This window comes from Vulpes lagopus, chromosome X, assembly GCF_018345385.1.
Source record: "Vulpes lagopus strain Blue_001 chromosome X, ASM1834538v1, whole genome shotgun sequence".
Lineage (NCBI taxonomy): Eukaryota > Metazoa > Chordata > Mammalia > Carnivora > Canidae > Vulpes > Vulpes lagopus.
This window is the reverse complement of record NC_054848.1, coordinates 31,257,906-31,281,375: the sequence shown is the minus strand read 5'-3', so window position 1 is coordinate 31,281,375 and position 23,470 is coordinate 31,257,906. Positions and strand designations below refer to the sequence as shown.

Here is a 23,470-nt window from a genome sequence, read left to right as displayed (position 1 = left end):
CACTTGACATGATGAGCACTGGGTGTTATTCTGTATGTTGGTAAATTGAACACCAATAAAAAATAAATTTATTATTAAAAAAAAGAGTCAGATGCTTAAGTGACTGAGCCACCCGGGTGCCCCTAACTCAGTCTTAATTGCCTGAGAGATTATTCCACAGACATTTTGAGAAAGCAACATATACTTAAATGCCATAAAACATGAATCATTTACTAAAATGTATGGCATACTGTCGGAAAACATCTCATCAAATAACAGAAAGCTGGGCTTAGGATCCAGAAGTTACTGTGGCAATGAGACTAGCAATCTCTCTTTGTCTTTATCACAATATTTCTCAGAACAGTTTCTATTCAATTTTTTGCCATCAGTTTGTTCTGCACATAAATGAAACTTTGCTTCAAGTGTGAACATCATGCAAACTGTCATTAAGATTGATCTTTGTATCAACATTCATCTTTGTGGTTCTCTCTTGTTCTCTTGCTCCTTCCCCCAAATCCAATATCATCACCTCTTCTTTCACCGTTGGCTTTTCACATCCTTCTGTCTGTCTTTACTGCTGGTATGCAAAAACCAGAAGGCAATAGAGAATGGAGGTGTGTGGAGTAGTTATCATAGACTACAAGAGTCTCTGAGCCCGTCTCTTGGTCTCCAGTCTCTTTCTCCAACTCTTAATCTATTCTCTGTTTTGGCTTCAGAGACACTTTTTCAAACAAAGATGAAATCAGGTCATGTCTATGCTCAATCCCTTCCTGCTTTTGATAACAATAATGATAATAATATAATTAAGTTATTCAGCTAAAAATTTCACTGCCCTCCTCATTATCAGTCTGCCTTATCCATCCAATCAATTTTCTGTCACTTCCAACAAACTTCTCTCAGAATAGGCAATTCAAGTGTGAAATTTCATGCTCAGCTGCTTGCCTCATGTTCTCAGAATCTTCTCCTGAGCACACTTTTCCCCTGCCCAAACTCTGCTTTACTGGCAAATTTCCACTCATCCTCTTAACTAAATTCCTCTCTGAGTCAATTATCCTTGCCTTTACTATCATATAGAAATGCATTCTTCCCTCTATTCTAGAAATGGTCACAATCTGGCTCTGTTATAGAATTGGTGGATATGTTTCATGTATGCAAGCATGCCTTCTCCATGAAATGTGATTCCCCTGAGTTCAGGCTTCATTTCCTTTCTGTGTTCACTCTCTATATGCCTACAAAATTGGCTTTATAGTCTTGGTGAATCAAATTGTACTGGGAGAAGTGAACACAATAATATAATGAAATTATTGAGAATATGGCTTGAGGCTGTTAAATTTTAAAACTTGCAAGAGTCATACTCCATATTCTATAGTTTCCTTCATGAATGAGGGAGTTCCAGACTAGCAGCTATCAGATAAATAAGTTATGGACATCAAATTCACAGCTTAGTGATTATAGTCAATAATACTACATTAAAAATGTTGAAGTTTCTAAGGGACTAGATCTTAATTGTTCTCCACACAACAAAGAAACAATAATTGTGTGATGTGACAAAGGTGTTAGCTAACGCTATTGTAGTAATCACATTGCAATATATGAATGTATCAAACCAACATGTTGCATAGTTCAAAGTTATACAATGTTATCTGTCAGTTATATCTCAATTTAAAAAAAGGTTCATAAAATTAACATGGGGGATCCCTGGGTGGCGCAACGGTTTGGCGCCTGCCTTTGGCCCAGGGCGCGATCCTGGAGACCCGGGATCGAATCCCACATCAGGCTCCCGGTGCATGGAGCCTGCTTCTTCCTCAGCCTGTGTCTCTGCCTCTCTCTCTCTCTCTCTCTCTCTCTCTCTCTCTGTGACTATCATAAAATAAATAAATAAATAAAAGAAAGATCTTTCATAAAAAAAATAAAAAAAAATAAAATAAAATTAACATGGATTTGGGAAAATAGGTATTGTTCCCTTGTATTCTAAATGTCATTTGAAAGGATATCCCCTGGGGCTAAAATATTGGTATCCCAGAGGCATGCGGAATCTTTACAGACTAACTGGTAGGATCATTGATTAGAAACCCAGAGGATAATTTCAAGAATAAATAACTACCATTAGGTACAAAATTCTCTTTAACAGATTTTCTTCTCATGCTTTTTTTTTTACAAAGGCTGCAGGGCTTATTGCAGGATGATAGTTTCACAAAAAGGAGAGCAGGTGAAGGGGGAGAAGGCTCTGCAGTGAGGGGGCTCAAACTATGTGTAACTTGGTGAACCTTTACCACATTGACCTAGAGTTTAAAGTTCACTTATCCTGTTCCCATATTGTCAGCAGGCATCATAAGGTTAATAAATGCTTTCAAAATGTGTATGGGCCAGATGGGATTAAATCTTCTGTTTCCCTGGGAATAACTCAGAGGTATGGGAAGGAGTGTACTTACCAAAACAACAGCAACAACAAATATGCAGTGTAACAAATAGAATGGAAAAAATCAAAAGGTGAATAAAATGTGGCTTGCCATTAAAAATCATGGAAAATTAAAAAAAAAAACACACACCCTCAAATGATAGTCCCTCCAGTTATAAAAATAACTTTCGTGGGACACCTGGGTGGTTCAGTGGTTGAGCACCTACCTTCAGCCCAGGGCATGATCCTAGAGTCCCAGGATCGAGTCCTCCATTGGGCTCCCCGCATGGAGCCTGCTTTTCCTTCTGCCTATGTCTCTGCCTCTCTCTCTCTGTGTCTCTCATGAATAAATAAATAAAATCTTTAAAAACTTTCACAAAACTGAAATTACTCTGTCTAAATATAAAATTATATAAGGTTTTAGCATAATTTAATGTTTTTACCTTCATGTTCAATAAAATTAAACAAAAGCCAGAATTACTGAAGTCTGCACGTTAAGTATGATTGAAAAAAGTTGTACTTTGATCATAGAATCTTTAAAAAATAGACACAATAGAGACTGCCAGCTTAATCTCTGTACCAGCAGAGACAGAAAGACACAAAAGGCTGAGGGGGAATGAAATGAGGGATAGGGCAAAAAGTCAGATGAGTAGTTCCACCTACTCATGCAAACATGAGAGAGATGGAAAGACTGACACATAATATAACAACTGGTAAGATGTAGTCTTAGACTAAATTGTTGGAGATCATAAATCAAGAAGAAGATCTTGACTGCTCTTCTATGTGGGAGTGGGCACCCTTGTCCTGTCAACTGTTTATTTGACTTGGTAAGGCTGAAACTCTCTCTGCTGTATTAGGGCCCCGGTGTGGGACTGGACCGATTCTTATAAGTTGCTCAGGGATGCTGACTCCCATCCTGGCTTTCTCGAGTCAACAATACCTGGACTTTGGTTTCTATTTGTTCAGACCAAATTCTGTCGACAGAAAGGGACGACATAGGACTGCAAGATAAAGAAGTCTGGTTTGGTTTCATAAAATGGCTCATGGGTTGGCACCAGAGGGCTGGTTAGGCCATAGCAAATTGTTGCAACTGTGTGGAACCCAGTATTAATGCAGGCCCCATGTCAAGGATTCCTGCTCTTGCTTGGATGGTCCCAACAGTGATAGGTGGCTTCCTATTTGGGAACTGAGAACTATGTAGAGCATCTGCTCTATGTACTATGTTCACACAGGCATGAAAGGAAAGACAGACAACCCTGGGGTTGTGTCAATATATTGCTTTGTACTTTGCAATGTTTGCATAGGGGTCTGTCAAGCCCTCCTTCCAGAAAGTGCAGTTCCTCAGGGACTGGGTCATATTTCTACTCCAGGTTCCTCCATTCAATCTGCCCCATCCACACATGGGCAAAAATGCTTTCGGAGTCTTGGCATTTGATAGCATAAATGTTTTGGGATTTTGTAGGTTTTCCCCTAAGCTAAGAATTTCTATGAACGTTGATGGAAGTTTTGTAAACAGTTTGTACTTTCAAACAGCTATTACATAAGTCATCTCATTTTTTTTATTTGAAAGTTCAAATGGAACAGCCAAAATGAAACAAATGGCCTTTCCTTGATAGCAATATTAGTAGAAATGTTTCTGTTTTACACATGGAAAGCTATCAAATTGAGGCCTAATTACTTTACAGTTTTCAACAGGTGGTTCTTAATGGCAAAGCAGTTATCACACATTTAATAAGAACAGGAACTAACTAGGTGGACTTGGATGTTTGATTATCTATTTGAGCGTGTAATTGCATTTTCAATATAATTAGCAATAAATTGAATGTGTAAATTAATAGATGTGTTTGCCCACATAAGTCATTGTAATTCAACACAATACTTTAGACCGAGGGCATTATTTCTCAGTTGATAGCAATATAATTTCATGATTACTGTTTTTCTTAATATTTTTTCTGACAGCAACAAAATATACATAATCAAAAGACATATTTTAATAAGTTGAGATACCAAATTAAGTATAATTATTTTGATTAATTTAGACAAAATTTACGGAAGTAAATAATATTCCAATAGTTTAATTCAAATAATAAAACCAGCCTCCTTACTATGCTATTGAGAATTAACCCTAGGATTTTCTAGTGCTATATTATAAATTAATATAAAAAAGGGATTGTGAAATATTTGATTAAACTACTAGTCACACTATTGTTACTATTTTTCACACATTTTCATGTAGAGGAATTCAGTTAAATCCTGAACTCTTTTAGGGGAAATAAAAAACAAGATTTAGCATTACTATAAAACAGCATTTTTTCCTCCTAAATGGTAATTTTAAGTAAAGTTAAACTATTCTTTACATATTTAGTGGGCTATATTATTTTTTCATGTGTAAAGGGCCCTACAGACACCAGGTCAATATAATACTTCTTTCCAATTACCATTATTTCATTGAGTATGAATTTACTATAGCACATAACTGATACATAATTGATATAGTTGGGGCTATCTACTGGGCATTATAAATTCCCTCCTCAGGTCAACACATGGCAGTTTCTTTCTGGAAAGGGATAATACCATAAAATGTTTCTTCTACAGCCTGTCTTCTCTTTCTCTCTGTCTCTCTGCCTCCTTCTCTGTTCTTCCATCCCTCCTTTCTTTCTCTCTCTCTCCTTTGCTGGATTTATTTCTTTTTAAGATTTTATTTATTTATTTGAGAGAAAGAGAGAGAGAGAGATCACAAGCCAGGGGAGAGGCAGAGGGAGAGGGAGAAGCAGGCTCCCCACTGAGCTGGGAGCCAGATGCGGGGCTCAATCGCAGGACCCCGGGATCATGACCTGAACTGAAGGCAGATGCTTAACTGACTGAGCCACCCAGCTGCCCCCTGAGCCACCCAGGTGCTCCATTTGCTGGCTTTAAAGCAGCAAGTTACATGGATGCCAGAGCCACTAGAAAATTAATTCTGTCAACAACTTGAGAGATCTGAGAAGCAGCTCCTTCCTCAGTAGAGCCTTTGAGGACGATCCAGTAGTAGCAGGTCCCTTGACTGAAGACTTACTAGACCTTAAGCAGAGAACCCGCTTAGATCATGCCCAGACCTCTGATCCATGGAAAACATGACATAACACCTGCGTATTGTTTTAAGCCCCTCAGTGTTTGGTAATTTGTTATGCAGTTGCATAAAGCTAATACAGACAGAGCTGCAGCAAGGTTAGGCATGCCACCCATCTGCTCCCATGGGACTTCCTAAGGCAGTCATTATAGAGCTTACTCACAACTAGTGTAACTCTTCGCTTATTTGTGAGGATAAGCTCTTCGTTTAGCAACCAGGAGGCTGAAATTGTTGTCTGCATTACTAGAGTCTTTAGCTACCTTCCAGTCACGTGTACTGGCTAGTCCATTCAATTGCCAGCCTGTGATGAAATGTGCCACAATTCTGTTCTCACCTCTTTGCTGCTGAGGATGATGACACAGTAGCGCGTGTGCATGTCAAAGGGAAGAAACACGAGCTCCAGGCTTGAGGTCCCTTTTACTCCCAGGTGAAGAGTGTGTGTGGAGCAGAAGAACTCTCTGATGAAATTGGACTTAATTGCTACCAAAACATGAAGTAGAGCTTGTTTACATATCATTTCATAAGTGCTGTTCAAATAAAGCAGCTGTTTCAATTAGTGCTTCAAGTTTTGAAATGAATAAAAAAAATGTTCATAGCATTAGCACACCAAATTAGATGACACATGCATTTGTTAATGAAAGTACAGGTGACACCAGCACAAGCCTGATATCATAAAAATGTAAAATTATGACTCTCTATTAAAGATTCCTCAAAAAGGAAACTTTATTAGTATTTAAAATTAGCCTAGATATACATATATAAATAGCAAAGTGGTTATCCAGGTAACTTCAACTTTTTTTGTGGACTATGTAAGAGTTCATATAACATGGTGTAACAGAAAACTTGAACTGGAAATAGAGGAATGTTATATACATATTTTTTTCCTATCGTTTTTGTTGACTTTAAAACATGTCTACAAGTTCTTCAACACTGCTGTGAGTGTGGTGATATGGTGGGGCAGTCTCAGTGACTTGATCCTAACGAATAGTATGCTGGAAGATAGCAATGTGACTTCTGACACTAGAGCAAACAATGTAATACAATTTCTTCCCAATCATCCCTTTCTTGGCTCACTTGCTTTTAGAACCAACTTGTCATCCTGTGAAGAAGCCTAGGCCACATGAAAAGCCACATGTAAGTGTCTAGGCCAACAGCCCTACCTGAGGTCCTAGCCAATAGGTATTAACCATCAGACATATGAGTAAGGAAGCCTTTGGAATGACTCCAGCTGAAGCCTCCATCTGACTATAACTGCATGAGGAAGCTGAGCAAGAAGAGTCTAGTTGAGGCCAGTTAGTCCAGAAGTGTGAGAAATAATAATGCTAACACATTTTTTATTGTTTAAGGCCACTACATTTGGGGTGGTTTGTTCTGTAGCTAGACAGCCACATCATTCCTATATCCATTGTCCTATTCACATTCTATTAATCTTTTCTACATCTATAGTTATTTCATAAAACAAAGTAGATCTGTGTTCTCCTTGTAATTTTAAACATGGTGAGACCTGTCACCTAAATAGGTTTAAACAGTTCAGAATAAGCCAAAAGAAACATAAAAGTCATTTATTTAAATGCATTCATCATACGGTAAGGAAACCAGGACTTGTAGTGAAAAGAAAGCGGGGACAGAGTCCTCCAAAGGGTCATGAACAGGAAAGGCTGAGGATCAGCACTTGGGCCTCCACACTCTGCCAGTAATCCCCAGGGCTTGCCTTTCTGGCTATTGTCATAACCATCCTTTGTTGGGCATTTCATTTACTGGTATGCCATGCACACAAAAGTCAGACATGAAGACAAATGAAAGCTTTTATTTGAGGTACTCACAAGTTCTTAAGGCATTTGGGGAATGGCAATCACTCTCAGGGCTATTCTCAGCATTACTGTCATAAGTAAACAGGAGAACAATATCAACAACACAAAAGAAAATAAAAAAATAATTCTCTATTTTCATTAAATCTTATAGAATCTTAAAAATTATGGCTACCTACATGATATGCAAAGACCACAGATGTATTTCATATATCACCCTTATGTTTATATTGTTTCAGAAATTTGAAAAGAAAAATGCAAAAAGGAAACTAATAATCATCCATATTTCCACCACTGTTTCATACAATTTGGTAAAAACAATTCCTTTTTACTTTTGAATATGGAGAAATAAACATTTGATAATAATAAAAAAACAAAAACAAAAGCAAATCCTGAGGCCCAAAAGTAGTGGTCGCAACTTAGGATTACATAGGTATTTTCTCTAAAAGTGGTTCTAGAACTTGATTTCTTGGAAGATTCTCTTCTTTCAGCTTATTGTTTCCACATTTCCTTTTTTCTCATAAAGAGAGGAGATATGGACAGCTGCTTAAGCTCTGGTTGCATTTCTGAAAATTAATTAGCAGATCATAGCCTGAAGCAACTGCCTCCCTTGAAAGTTTCCGTATCTTCCAGAACCCATCATTTTTCCCCCAAACTGCTCTTCTCTTAATATTCATGATTACTTTGCTCAACAAGCTGGCAATTAGCATCTGGGCTCTCAGATATTGTTTGCCTGATTTCTTTCTGAGAATACAAAACTCCATATTTTCTCACCTTGTCATCTGCTTTTGCCTGAATTTGATGCTGTAAAAATATATGGGCTCTTTCCAAGTAAAGTTCTAGCCATATTGATTCATTTCTCCACTGCCTTTTCTTGATACAACATTCTTAATAAGGTTTACCAGATCTTGTAATTTTTTCTCTGCTTTATTTCAACTCACAGACATTCTGATTAGCTGTTTTAATATTTAATGTAACTTGAACATTTGATAGACACTTTAAGGCTATCAGAGATATATTAGACAGATATTTTTAGCATTTATAAGGGAGATTATACAGAGAATGGAAAAAACAACAAAGAATGCTTATTTCTCGATGTATGGCTCCACTGCCATCTCAATAATGGAGCTCTGGGTAGAATGCCTGATTAAAATCCTCAGATAATTTCAGAACTTCATTTTGCTCAATACTTGCAATATCTAGCCCGTTAGTCATTTTCTTTCTCATAATGAATAGAAAGGCAGAGCAATTTGGGCTTCATCTCCCTTTTCTTTTCTTTATTTTCTTAGAGAATAGCCTTTTGAATAAATCAGAGTTGCCTTATCCTCAAAGGAGATTCTCAAGCCCAGAAAAATTGAGTTACCTGTACTACTTATGGCAAAGATGGATAGAAAAAAAAATGCAGACGTAGAAATGTTATTACCTTGCTCATATAAATTGATTATCATGATTAATTTGGAGACATCAGAAAATAATTAAATAAAATAATTTGGTTTAGGAAAATTCTATTTTACCTGATCAACATTCTTGAGTTTAGAAATTCAGTGATAAACCCACCTTGTTTACAAAACCACTATCTTGCAGGTCAAAAGACAGAACAGGAAATCAACTCTGCCTTTTGGTTACTCCCTGTGCCTCAGTCTATGCTATCATTTTCCTAAATGCTTATCAATTATTGTTGAAGCTATGGAAGAAGGAGTATTTTTAAACCCTTGGTTTTAAAGAGGAAATAGCATCAAAAGAGGTTAAAATTATACAAAATGCAGTTGATCAAGGAAGGGAATATTTTCTACTAATTTAGCAGTGGGCTAAAGTAAGTGAAACCTACTTAGGAGGTGTGAAGGGATAGCATTTTTTTTTCTCTCTGCAGTAGTAGTACACAGCTCCTTTCAAACTAAAATAATCAAAATGACATTGAACTGGTTCTATTCAGAGTATGAATGAATCAACCCCAAGAATGACTTCCTATTCAACCCTTTTCCAGTGGGGAGGGAAGATCTTTTTTTATAAGCCTTCATGAAGCTACTCTTGGGCTAGCATTCACGGCCATGCTCAAATCAAAGAGCAAATTTTCTGGTTAAAGACTAGTCTTCAGGCATCATGGGAAGGAAATGCAAGAGGATCGATTTTGATAATTCTCTATCTTCACTCTATACTCCATATGTCCAGGGCTTCTTTAGAAAAGGACCTAGTGGCCATCTGAAGGGCAATAAAAATGGGATTAAAAAAAATATTTTATTTATTCATGAGAGAGACACACACACAGAGGCAGAGACACAGGCAAAGGGAAAAGCAGGCTCCACGGAAAGAGCCTGATGTGGGACCCAATCCCGGGACTCCGGGACTCCAGGACCACGACCTGAGCCAAAGGCAGATGCTCAAATGCTGAGTCATCCAGGCGTCCTCCAAATGGGATATTTGCTGGGGTTTTTTGTACCACTTTGCCCCTGAGCAATTGAGTCAGTCTGTAAAGCAAGGTGTACCAACCCGAAGTGCAAGGACAGAGTGTATCTATGAATTCAAATGGAGAAAAAATTCCATCTTGACTTCCACTCTATTTTTTTTAAGATTTTTTTTTCATTTATTTACTCATGAGGGACACACACACAGAGAGGCAGAGACATAGGCAGAGAGAGAAGCATGCTCCCCTCAGGGAGCTTGATGTGGGACCCTATCCTAGGACCCCAGGACCACGAACTAAGCCAAAGGCAGAGGCTCAAATGCTGAGCCACCCAGGTCCCCCCCCACTAACTCTTAATGGTAATTTAAACCAAACCAAAGTAGCATTAGCTGTAATATGATTGGGTTACCAAATAATCATGGATATGTTTATATCACATTTCAATTCTTGTACATATCTTAAGCTATTATTTACATTCATATTTACTTTTAAAGTATGGTAGTTATTACATCCACCAGTAGATTTTATTGTGTTTTATGTTAATGAAGAAGTACATATCTTCACATATTAAAATTTTTAAATATGTATATTATCTGCTGGAGTATTAAGTTTCCTCTATGCCATAGACTGAATTGTGTCATCCTTAAATTCTTATGTTAAAGCCCCAATTCTCCAAATGACTATATTTGGAGATAGGACCTGTAAGAGGGTAATTAAGGTTAAATGAGGGTAGGGCCTGATACAACAGAATTAGTGTCCTTATAAGAAAAGACAACAGTGAGCTTACTCTCTCTATGTACAAAGAGGTCATGTAAACCCACAGCAAGAAGGCTGCCACCTACATGCCAAGAGAAGAGGCCTCCAAATGAAAATTATCTTGCCTGTACCTTGATCTTGGACTTCCAACCTCCAGAGCTATGGGAGATAAACTTCTATTGTTTAGGCCACCCTTTCTATATTATTTTGTTATTGCAGCCTGGGGAAATTACAACACTCTGTAATCCTTGCATCTTATTTTAAGTATTTATAAAACTTTATTCTGTGAAGTAGAATAGGCTTCATCAGACTGGCAAAGACTGTGGTGATATTAAAAACAGATATGAAATCCTCATGTAGAGCAAGAGGATCATGGCAAATTGTGACTCTTAGTACATACATCTGGCTTTTGATTCACTGTACTTCCATTGGAGATTTGCCTAATTCTAATTGTCACCAATTATTCAGTGTAGTAAAATAAACTATTTTAAAACAATGGCCATGCAGAATCCATCTTTTCTGGGTTTTTAGCAAGAATCAAGACCCAGAAAAATATCTCTACCAGGGCCTTCTTTTATTTGGGTGGCTACTCTGGGCCAAGTTACTCTGAGAGACAAGGATAAATGACAAAGCCCCTAAGCTCATGGAGTATAGTCTGTCATACAAAGTAAATCTGCAAGAAATAATTACAAAGCAGAAAGATAAACACTTCAACACCTTTTCAACTTCCATTCACACTCTCCTATAATCCATATGCATGAGCATATGTCTTGTATGTCCCCTTGCCTGTCCCTTCTCTCCTTCAGCAATTCTTTCTTCCTATGATCCTTTTCTACTTGTAGGAAAGTCCTCCTCTGCTCTAGATTCGGGCCACCAAAATCTTACTCACATTTCAATCCCAATTTGTATATGATGAAGAAGAACAGCAGAGTACAGCATATGCATGAGAAAAAAGTGCTTAGTACCTCATTATTTTCCTTAAATGCCTTCTCTTTCTAGGTCTGCAATTTTTTTCTACTAGTCTTTGCCATAAATAATATAGTTAACTCAATTTTTCTGGGTTTGAGGGTCTTTTTGAGGAAAAGGCAACTCTAATTTATTCAAAAGATACTTTCATTAGCTATTTTCCAAGGAAATATGGAAAGAGAAGATAAAGGAGATGAAGCTCAGGAAAATCTCTGTATCTAGATAGTGATATTCCTTGTCAATGAGCTCCAAGAACTTTTTTTTTTTGTACAACATATATTACTGAATGCATTCTGCCCTGTACAATTGTCTCCACTTGTGTAGATATTTTTTTCTTCTCTACTTGATGGTTGGCTCCTTGAGAATCAGATCTATGACTTATTTATCTGATAGTCCTCTGATACTATGAGCACTGCTTGAGGGGCCACTTAGTAAGAATTTATTAAATGATAAATAATTCAATGTTGCTGGAAAAAATAGCAAGTCATATTACTATAGGAAATTATTTATATAGTGCTCATTTCTGAGCACCGCTGACCCACCATTTAATTTTATTTTAAAGTGTGGCTAAAATCAATGCCCTGTCCTGATCCTTGCTGGCAATCCTTAGGATTTAATTAGAATAAAAAGTTCTTAACTGCTCTTGCTTATGCTCATGGATCATTTTCCCATAAAGTAAAAGGTGTGATGAATATAAAGTTTTATCATCCATGTGGTTTCAAATGTGCTGTTTTATATGTATCTGTTGCTTAAGAAGAGTAGCCTATAGATAGAGGTATTTTACAACTTTTTAATAGGAGACTTTACCTTTTTTATGCCACCTGGAAGATAATTTCAGCACTTTACTGCTCATTTGAGAAGAGAATATTTATTATTTGGGGAGATATTGAGTGAAGTGATCTGAGGAAGAGTATCAGTTAGCATCTGCTAGATTGTGCTGCAGTGACACCCCATATCTCAGTGGATTAGCACAATACTTTGTGCGCACATTACATGTCCATCTTATGTGAAGGGTATGTACTCAAAGATCTCTGGTGAAGGGAATTCCATTTCTATATATGCTTCTTTAGTCATTGTATCAGGAAAAGGGAACAAGAAAAATTTTCCACTGGATCTTAAAGCTATCCTTTGGAGAAAACATTCAGTACTTTTTCTCATATGCTATTGGCCAATTAAGTTATATATTCACACATCAACTGGGGGAACACAATATTATCACATGCCTAAAAAGAATAAAACAGGGATTTTTGTTAAGAGCTCTAAAAAAAGATTACTGATAGTTTATGGAGTATTTTTTTAACCCTTGATCTCTTATATTGTTACCTTGTTGATTAGACCTAGAGATCAGAGTGGGTGTTATTGAGACAATGTAATGCTTATTGTATGGTATATATTACCTGCAAATGTTATTAATCATAGAGGTACTACACCAGACTTCCATTCTGGTCATGATTCAAAATGCATGTTCTTAAATTTTATTTCTAACTGGAAATCTATTCAAGACAAACATTAAGGAGAGCTTTAAGAAAAACGATGTGTAACATTACTAAGTATTATTTTATTAAGACATTTAAAGATCAAAAGGCCTCATTATGCCAATGAAGCCAGACTGATGAAATACTAGAAAACTTTGTGCTATTTGGAATAGAACTCTCTTTTGTGTCCCCTCATGGTGGAACCTGTTGATTGCCTATCCCAATAACCATAGGCCCTTCCTCCTCACTGACAAAACCCTCATTTTGCTTTGATGTGTATGCAGAGAAGGGTGGTTTCTCAGTCTTCCTTCCAGCTAGATTTGGCCAAGTGGCTACAAGTAGAAGTGCTGTGTGCTATTTCTGGGAAGTTGCTCTAACAAAGAAAGAAAGGGCACACTTCTATTGTGCTTCATCCTTTCTGCTGCCTATAAAGCAGATTTGATTGTTGGAGTTCTGGATACTTTAGCTGATCCTTGAGAAAGTGAATAAAGATTTGCCTGCTATATGAAGGAGCCTGGAGGTGTTGTATAGCAAGCAGTCAGGACTCCAAAAGAAGAAGCCATAATAAGTGTTTCTAATAAATCTCTTAAGAACTGTCAGAAAAACAGCCTTTGGGGTCAATTTAAGACTATTCTGTTTAAATCCAACATATAAATTTGGGGCTCAGCATTCAGCCCAGACCAGTACTGACACGATAACCCAGGTACCTTCCCTTTTCCTTGAAAAACTGTAGCCTTTGACTTTTTAAATCCCCCTCTTACCTTTGATCTGATAGACAGTCTTCACAGAGGTGCATAGGAGTAAATCCTCAATCCTTTAAACAAACGGCCCTGAGACTTAATCTAAGTAGCCTGATTAACCTATGTTGGATTGTGTCCTCCCTGACCAGTACTCAATATCACTATATCTTTATGTTAATTTTATCACAGGAAGCCTTGAGCAAGGAACTAAGAAAGTAAAGTATTATAAATATGAAAGAGACTATATGAGAAGGAATGATCCATAATGTTTGAGACCATGATAGGCACATTTCTTAAGCTGTACTTCATGCTGAGTTGGTAATTATTTTGGATGAGTACTTGCAAAGTGTCCTTTCTAGCCAAAATTAAATTATAAATGTCTTAATAATTGTTTATTCCATCATGTTTTGGATTTGAGAACTATAACAGAAAATATAGCTTTATCTATAGCTTCAGTAATTATGAAACTTTGGATCTAATCAAAATCATTCCAGAATATTGTATGAAAAAAAAACATGTTAAAATTTGGGATACAGGGACGCCTGAGTGATGCAGTGGTTTAGCGTCTGCCTTTGGCCTGGGGCATGATCCTGGAGTCCCGGGTTGAGTCCCACATCAGGCTCCCCGCATGGAGCCTGCTTCTCCCTCTGCCTGTGTCTCTGTCTCTCATGAAAAATAAAATAAAATAAAATAAAATAAAATAAAATAAAATAAAATAAAAAAGGATACAGAATTCCTATACTGTATTCCAAATTAAGAAAGACTTGGAGCACCTGAGTGGCTCAGTAGGTTAAACATCCGACTCTTGATTTTGGCTCAGGTCATGGTCTCAGGGTTGTGAGATGGAGCCCCATGTCAGGCTACATGCTCAGCAAGGGAGTCTGCTTGGGATTCTCTCTCTCCCTCTCCCTCTGCCTCTCCCCCTCCATTCACATATGTTCTCTTGCTCTAAAATATATAAATACATATTTTAAAATAAGAGAAAGCTAAAAATAAAATAAAATAAAAAAATAAGAGAAAGCTGATTCAATTTTTCTGTTCATTAAACTGATCCAACTTTGAATTACTTAAGCTCACAGATACTGATAACATTCCTTTGAGATTTGATTCCAGTTTAATATGTGATACTATAAATTATTTGTAATTAATGTGGAGAAATTATTTCAAGGCCATTCAGGTAAAATCTACCATGCCACACAGCTGCTTAATCAAGAAACAAGGGACTAAAGAGATAAAAACTTAGGAGAAGTATTTACTGAAGAGTTTTTAGAAACACCAACACTTCATACTACAAAGAAATTAACATAAAATACCTACAATACTCTATCTATTCTTACGGTATCTATACGGATGCTTTATCGCTGAAGGTATTTTTTTTTTTTAAATTTTTATTTATTTATTTATGATAGTCGCACAGAGAGAGAGAGAGAGAGAGAGAGAAAGGCAGAAACACAGGCAGAGGGAGAAGCAGGCTCCATGCACCGGGAGCCCGACGTGGGATTCGATCCCGGGTCTCCAGGATCGCGCCCTGGGCCAAAGGCAGGCGCTAAACCGCTGCGCCACCCAGGGATCCCCATCGCTGAAGGTATTAATTCATATTTTATTGTTCATTAAAGCAAAATGTAAAAGGAATATTTTGAATGCCTTAGTTAAGCATGTAATTAGCATTCAATAAAACAAATGCTGTGAGACAAAAATGGTTTCCCCTTTAACAATTTTTTTCACAGAACAACCGATGAAGAAATTAAACATAATAAATATAATCCTTATAATCTCATAATACTATTGCCTTAAATTCAATTTTCTTTTGGAAAATAAGCTATATTCGTTTAAATCTTAGCAAGATCTGCACAAATCATTTGCCAAATCCTTGACTCCTGATACATTTTTGCATCTAAAAGGATGATACTATCATTGTTAAGCATTACACCGAGACAAAGGTATAAAATATACTAACATCATAGTAGCTATCCTGTAATTATGTTATAGTAATGGTCAACATATGCATGCATTTCACTAATACATACTTGCATTATTTTCACCAAATACAGACCTCATAATGTAGGTGGAATAAATTTAAATACAGTTGATCCTCATTATCCACAAATTCTGGTTATTTGCAAATTTGTCTCCTCACTAAAATTGATTTGTATCCCCCAAATCCATACTCACAGAGTTCCCTCTGTTATTTTTGGACATGTGCAGTGTGGCAAAAAGTTCTAGTCAGTGGTCACACAAGTTCCCAGTGAAGGTCAAACAAGGTGACACTGGGCCTTTCTGTTTCAGTTCTCATATGTAGAAGACTAGAGGAGGGGGATAGTAGGAGGCAGTACAGAAGTACAAATCCTCAAGAACCTCCACCTCTGGTGCCAAATAGACACGGTTTGAAACAATTTGCCAGCACCTTTTAGTGGGTTAGCCTCATGCAAGTCATTTAATACTACTGAACCTTATTTTCTCTATGTGAAGAAGAAAAAAAAAATCTACCAGTATGGATTGTTTTGGGGATTTACAATTATAACCTATGTGATTACATATATTTCTTCTAGGAATAATGGTTCAGTATTCACTTGCTGAGTGCCATAATTTTATGGAATATGACTATTACAAATAATGAGAATCCACTGTATTTAATCCAGTGCATATTTATTCAATTTTCATGCACATAGCCTAGTAAAATATAAGAGAATAGAATAAGTGGGAATAATATAAATTTTATACATATATTATAAATTAAATATTTCAAATAAATGAATACTATATAATTAATAAAAAGTTTAGTTGAATGCTAATTTCTTAGAATTTTTCCTTAGACAATTATGAGCATAAAATATGTTCATATTTACTTATCGTTCATGTTGTGAGTGACTTTTCCAGATTCTGTTAATTGAGATGGCAAAGAGAGAAATGTTGAGGATTCCACCAACCTTACACTAAAACAAATGGAAAAAAAGGATTATTTTGAATTCTACTATAACAAAATTAAAATGACCACAAAACATACTTTTAGATTTTTTTTCCATCATTCATAAAATATAATTAGAATCAGAATAAATTACAGTTAAAAAATCCACATGCCCTCATTCTGCATCTCAAAGCATATATGTTTTCAAAAAAGGAAAGGTCAGGGTGCCTGGCTGGTTCAGTTGGTAGAGCATGCAACTCTAAATCTCAGGGTTGTGAGTTCAGGGCATATGTTGGGTGTAGAAAGTACTTTAAACGGTGGGGTGACAGCAATTGCACTGTTGGGGATTTACCCCAAAGATTCAGATGCAATGAAACGCCGGGACACCTGCACCCCGATGTTTCTAGCAGCAATGTCCACAATAGCCAAACTGTGGAAGGAGCCTCAGTGTCCATCGAAAGATGAATGGATAAAGAAGATGTGGTTTATGTATACAATGGATTATTACTCAGCCATTAGAAACGACAAATACCCACCATTTGCTTCAACGTGGATGGAACTGGAGGGTATTATGCTGAGTGAAGTAAGTCAATCGGAGAAGGACAAACATTGTATGTTCTCATTCATTTGGGGAATATAAATAACAGTGAAAGGAAATATAAGGGAAGGGAGAAGAAATGTGTGAGAAATATCAGAAAGGGAGAGAGAACATAAAGACTCCTAACTCTGGGAAACGAACTAGGGGTGGTGGAAGGGGAGGAGGGTGGGGTGGTGGGGGTGAATGGGTGACGGGCACTGAGGGGGGCACTTGATGGGATGAGCACTGGGTGTTATTCTGTATGTTGGTAAATTGAACACCAATAAAAAATTAATTTATTAAAAAAAAGGTGGGGTGAGGGGGGAGATCTGGAATTGAAATATGTAAAAAATAATATTCTATTATATGGAAAGGCAATGCTAAATTTTAATAGCAAGGAAATTTAGAATATAAATGACTGCCAAAATTATATTCCAGAAACAAAATGGAATCATATACTGGTCTCAGTGTATTTTCAGAGCTGTAAACATTTCATAACTTCTAATCTTATTTCCAAAAAAAAAGAGAGAAATGTTTCCTTCAGGACTGGACATGAGATGTGGATACCTACTTAATCAGTGCATTAGTAATTATGCCATCTACAGGAATTACATAGCAATGCTGTCCTACTTACAAGATAATGCTCATTCATTCAAGAAACAGTTATGGGGAATCCATTGTATGTTAGATGTGGACTAGCTGCTGGAAATACAAGGATGAATCTGTTATCGTCTCTGTCTTAGGTTGCCCACATTATAGGTTAGTTTGGAAATGATCCTCTGGATGTGGGTCAAAATGTCAGGAATGCCTAATTCTATCTGCAGAGTTGAAGAGAATCTGTATGATATTAAGAACAGATTTATTAAAACTTAATTCTGTAAGAACTAAATGCAGGCTGCACCAAGATGGGGCACTTCAGTGTGAAGATTATTTTGAGTTAAAAGAAATAAAAAACTAGCAGGTTCAGGTCAAGCTCTTCATCTTCCTCTTGACTTACTAAATTTTCATTGGAAAAAAGATATCCTTCCTGTAGCAGGAAAAGAGCTATTAACAGAGATTCTTCTTTAGCTAAGAAATGTATCTGCATAATAGGACAACCCCTGTTTTCCAGACATCTCCTCTCACTTTCTTGCTAATGGTCTTCCTCCCCTTTGTATCCTCACACCTCTATCTCTCTGTTTAGCTCATATAAGTCTCATATTGTCTCACTGTATTTGGAGTTTCAGGTGTGTGTGAATTCCCCTTATGTAAGAAACTAAATTTCATTTTCTCCTGTCAATCTGTCTCATGTCAATTGGATTCTTAGTTCAGCTAAAAGGATCTTGAAGAGCAGAGAAAATTTCTTCCTTCTCAACAATTCGTTAAAATAAATCTTTATTATGTAACAGTTATTAATCTCATAATACAAGCTTTACAGTAAAAATAGATCAATAATAAAATTAATCAAATGTTTTAGTATTGAAACACAAACACACATACAACTGCATACAAAACTAAAATGTAACACATTCATACATATTAATGTTTCAATGTTGAAGGGGTTCAAGGCAGCCTCTGCTCCCCAAATGTACCACTTTGGCATGCAGATTATTTGAAGCCGAAGGCAATCAAGACCCTGTGGGCTCAAAAAAGCTTTTTGCTTCTCCCTTAATTATAAAGAAGAAGCAAAATTGGGAGTTTTTCCCAGAATAAGGGTCATTAGCAGAAATAAATTTTATCCTTGTGAATAATAAATTTTATCCATCTGTATGGCAGGGCAAATGTCTAATTACCAAACATCTGCTTTTCTTCTCTCCTTGTGAGGTGCATTCCTTTCCTCTAAAATCTCAGACCCCTACTTCCTTCTCTTTAGTTCAGGATGACATACATATCTCATTTTGCCTGTCTTTGGAATTTTTTTTGTCTGCATGGATTCCCCATACTTACATCATTAAATTTGATTTTCTCCTATTAATCTGTCTCATGTCAATGTGACTCTTAGTCTAACTAGGACCCTTAAAGGGGACAGGAATTCTTGCTCACCAACAATGTTAATGTCACTTTCTTTCCTTTTAAGTTGGTAGTTCTGATAGTTTCATATATAAGGATTGTAAGGAATTATATTAATATCAAACACTAAAAATTTTTAAACAGACAAAATTTACTATAGGAAAATGTAAACTATGAACTATGTAAGACATGTATCAGACTATCAGATTTGCTTTTATCATTTTAAAGTTATAGTTAAGCAAATGTAGGAAGAGTTCCTCTTGAGAGAATAATTTTAATTTAAATTAAGGTGTTGAACTCTCATTCAAATCTCATAAAATTATGAGGCAGAAAAAATTTACAATGTTTCTTTATATTTCTATAAATCCAAGGTGAATCATCAGGGCAATTTATTTAGGTCATAATTTGTTCTGGCTAAAAAACAGTCACAAGGATAATACAATTTTATACACAAATAAAAAGACTAAACCAATAAAGTAAATATTAGGTTTTTTGCATACTGTGCATATACCATTTTGAGATAAAATAGCATTTGAAAAGTCCCTGCATAATTGCATTGAAGATGTCCTCCTTAAAATAGAAATATTAACTGTAAAAATAAAATACAAACTGCCATTAAAATGGAGAAAAATCCTACTTGATTACTGTAGTTTCTAAATTGGTGGTTTTCACACTTCAGTGTTTATTATAAACATCTGCAGTGCTTGGTCCAAATGCATATTCCCAAGCTCTATTTGTATGAATTCTGACTTAGTTAAGTCTGGTATGGCTTCCAGGAGCCTCCATTTAAAACAAGCTCTCCAGATGCTTTTTAAACAGCTTAAAAATGGATTAAACTTTGAACAATCTTGACTTAGACCTGCATTGCTCTAACATTAATGTACAAACAAATCCTCAGGAGATGGTAAATGCAGAGTCTGACTCAAATGGATTGAGGTGGGCCTAAGATTCTGTTTGTGTAACAAGCTCCCAGGTGATATTGAGTTTGCTGATTCAAGGATGATACTTTGGGAACAGTCTAATCTAAAGCAAAAACTATTTTTCAATAGTTTTTTTTCTGGCTACCAGAAAAAGAAAGGCAAGAAATGGCAGAGTTAGAAGCACCACACATTCCCTCCCCTATAAAAGCAATAAAAACAGTGGAAAAGATTGTAAAAATTAACTTTTTTCAGAACTCTGGTTAATTAATGAAAAGCTTGCAGCAATTTGAGTCATATTTATTCAAGGAGAACCACCACACCTTGATAAGAACAGCAGAGTTTGTGGCCTTGTAGCTTTAGTGTTGTAATTCCCATCTTTCCACTGCTCTGTAGTAACCTTGAAAATCAGCAGTCTTGCAACTAAGGTAGTTGTAAAAATGGGCAGGCTTATAGCCACATGAGGGCACAGACTGAGATTGCAGCTCTTCAAAAAAAGTCCCATCCCTGAACATTGTTACTTTTTCCTCTGTCTCACAGCTCCCTAGAAAAATTCAGTTTGCAAGGTGTTGTCTTTACTGACCTGGCTCAAAGGAAAACAGCAATATCCAGGATGTTTGCTGAAAAAATCAGTAGCAAATGTACCTGAGTTTCCTACAGCAGTTGCATCAAATAAGAGCTTGCCAAAACATCAAAGGAAGATCTGGGGAACAAGATGATTATGTGAGGGGTTGAAGGAGCTTGCTGGATCCCCAAACTACGTAAAAGGTCTTCAACCCTGTTTATGAATGACATTGATGTTCCACCAAATAAAGAATACTAATAAAGAGAGAAATTTTTTTTTTTTTAAAGAGAGAAATTATTCAAAATAACCAATTATAAATTTTGGACTTTAAAAGTATGATACCTGAAATAAAAGATCACTAAAGGGACTCAACAGGAGGTTTGCAGTGGCAAAAGAAAGAACCAGTGTACCTGAAAATAGGCCAGATAAAATGATTATTTCTAAAGAACAGAAAGAGAAAATAATGACAAAAAATTAACACAGCTTCAGAAAACTGAGAGACACCATTAAGCATACAAACACAAGCCTTGTCAGAATCCTGAAGAGACAGGAAAGAAAAGCAGAAAGAAAATGCAAAGAAATAAATGATGAAAAACTCCCAATTTTTAAAAAAGATTTTATTTATTTATTCATGAGAGACACAGAGAGAGAGGCAGAGACACAGGCAGAGAGAGCTGGCTCCACGCAGGGAGCCCGATGTGGGACTGCATCCCAGGACTCCAAGATCACGCCCTGGGCTGAAGGCAGACGCTCAACCACTGAGCCACCCAGGCGTCCCGAAAAATTCCCAAATTTTATGAGAAACATTAATTTACACACCTAAGAAGTCTAAAAAATTTGATTCAGGACAAACCCAAGGCAATCCCAAACTAGAAAATAATAGTCAAAGTATATTAGTAAGCCAAGACGTGGTAAGCAGCAACAAGACAAAATTGACTTAACACTTAAATCATTCCTTTGTAAAATTAACAGTTGAATTTCCATCTGAAACCTTAGACTACAGAAGGCAATGGGATGATACAGTCAGTGTGCTGAAAGAAGACTGTCAATAAAGAATACTGTTTACAGCAAAAGTGTCCTTCAAAAATGAAGGAAATACTAACAAATAAGCAAAAACTGAAAAAAAATTCATTGCTAGCAGACCTGCCCTACAAGAAATACTAATGGGAGTCCTTCAGGCTGAAATAAGAGGACATTAGAAATTAACTCAAAATCACATGAAATAAAAAGCACCAACATAGGTAACTATATAGCTATATATATAAATCAAAACAAAAATTATAAGTGTAACTTCTTTTTTTTATTTAAATTCAATTATCCAACATATAATACATCATTAGTATTTTCTGTGCAAACTTTTAAATTCTGCTTTCTGATTTAAATGAAAAGAATGCAAGACAATAAATATAAAACTGTTCTAGGGGCTTATAATGTATAAAGATGCAATTGGTGTAACAGTAATAGCAGTAACAAGTAGCTATGTAAAGCTGATACATTGCAGCCAAGTTTCTGAATTTTATTAAAATAGAGTTGGTATTAATTTGAGCTACATTATGCTAAATTAGGATGATTATAATCTTCAGGGTAACTAAGAAAATAAGAAAAATACAGTAGAAGACAAAAAAGAACCAAAAATTTACACTAAAAATAAATACACAATACAAAACCAAGAAGTAATGGAGAAATAGAGGAACAAAGACATAAGATAGAAAACAGGTACCCAAATGGCAATCTTAAATTAAGTATCAGAGATTAAATGAACTTTAAATGGATGGAACACTCCAATCAAAAGGCAGAGGTTGACAAAAGGGATACAAACAGATTAGAAAAAAATATAAACAGTAGTTCAAAGACAAACAGATTAGGAGCAAAAGGTCAATAAAGACATACCATACAAATGGTATAACAGAGACCTGGAGTGTCTATAGTAGTAATGGGCAAAATAGAATTTAAAGCAAGCATTGTTCCAGCATGACAACATGAGAGCTCCATTGACCGCTCCCCAGGAAAATGAGGAAAAGATGTAAGAATCAACTATTTTAATTGTCTGGAGATTATCCTAAGGGTATAGAGGAAATGAAGAAAAATCTATTCAGTAATATTAACTAAATTCCGTAAGAAAGGCTGTAATGTGTGGCATCTGCACCAAGACCCCTCACTCCACCCTCCTTCCCTACTCAGTAAGACAGAAACCCTAGTCCTCACTGGCACAGCTAAGAATACAGGGTCACAACTTCCCCAGCTCCCAGTTGGAGAGCTACCTTTCTGGGAGGGGTAGGACATCAACATTTCTCATCCTGCCCCCAGTACATGCTGCTGAAGCTAAGTTTTGGGCAAGTGAAGCTGAGAGTAGTAGGGGGGAATCCCACTTCTGCCCAGCAACCACTCACAGGATGGAGGCTCTACATGGGTGGGAAATTGTCCTTGACTTAGCTTTAAAATGGTTGTTCATGGCAGAAGCAAACCAAGAATACCTAAAGCTATCGCCCCCTATCTCACCTCATACTTAGATCCTAATGTACGGGTGGTACTCTGAGAAAAGTAAGCGCAACACTATCCCCACCTCCAGCTACAGAGCCAGGGTTCCGAGATTTTGCCTGGAGGGAGAAGCTGGGTTTAAAACAGCTCTTAGGGCAGCCCCAGGGGCTCAGCGGTTCAGCTCCGCCTTCAGCGTAGGGCCTGATCCTGGAGACCCACGTTGGGCTCCCTGCGTGGAGCCTGCTTCTCCCTCTGCCTGTGTCTCGGCCTCTCAATCTCTCTGTCTCATGAATAAATAAATAAAATCTTAAAAAAAATAATAAAAAATTAAAACAGCTCTTAATCTCTCCCCAAAGGAATCGGTTGCATTTTCAACAAAGTATGAAGAGGACCAGGCCAAAGGATCA

At 36.6% G+C, this 23,470-nt stretch overlaps 1 protein-coding gene across 6 annotated transcripts in view; it reads right to left on the bottom strand.

Moving 5' to 3' along the window:
- Positions 1 to 23,470, bottom strand: part of CFAP47 (cilia and flagella associated protein 47) — a 492,283-nt gene that overhangs the window by 218,892 nt on the left and 249,921 nt on the right. For all 6 annotated transcript variants that reach the window (XM_041740236.1, XM_041740239.1, XM_041740237.1 and 3 more), the window contains 3 exons: positions 16,479 to 16,565; positions 7,310 to 7,365; positions 5,821 to 5,966 (listed from right to left, as the gene is read on the bottom strand). In XM_041740236.1, coding sequence (XP_041596170.1) covers positions 5,821 to 5,966; positions 7,310 to 7,365; positions 16,479 to 16,565 — 289 coding nt within the window. The remainder of the gene's footprint in view (positions 1 to 5,820; positions 5,967 to 7,309; positions 7,366 to 16,478; positions 16,566 to 23,470) is intronic.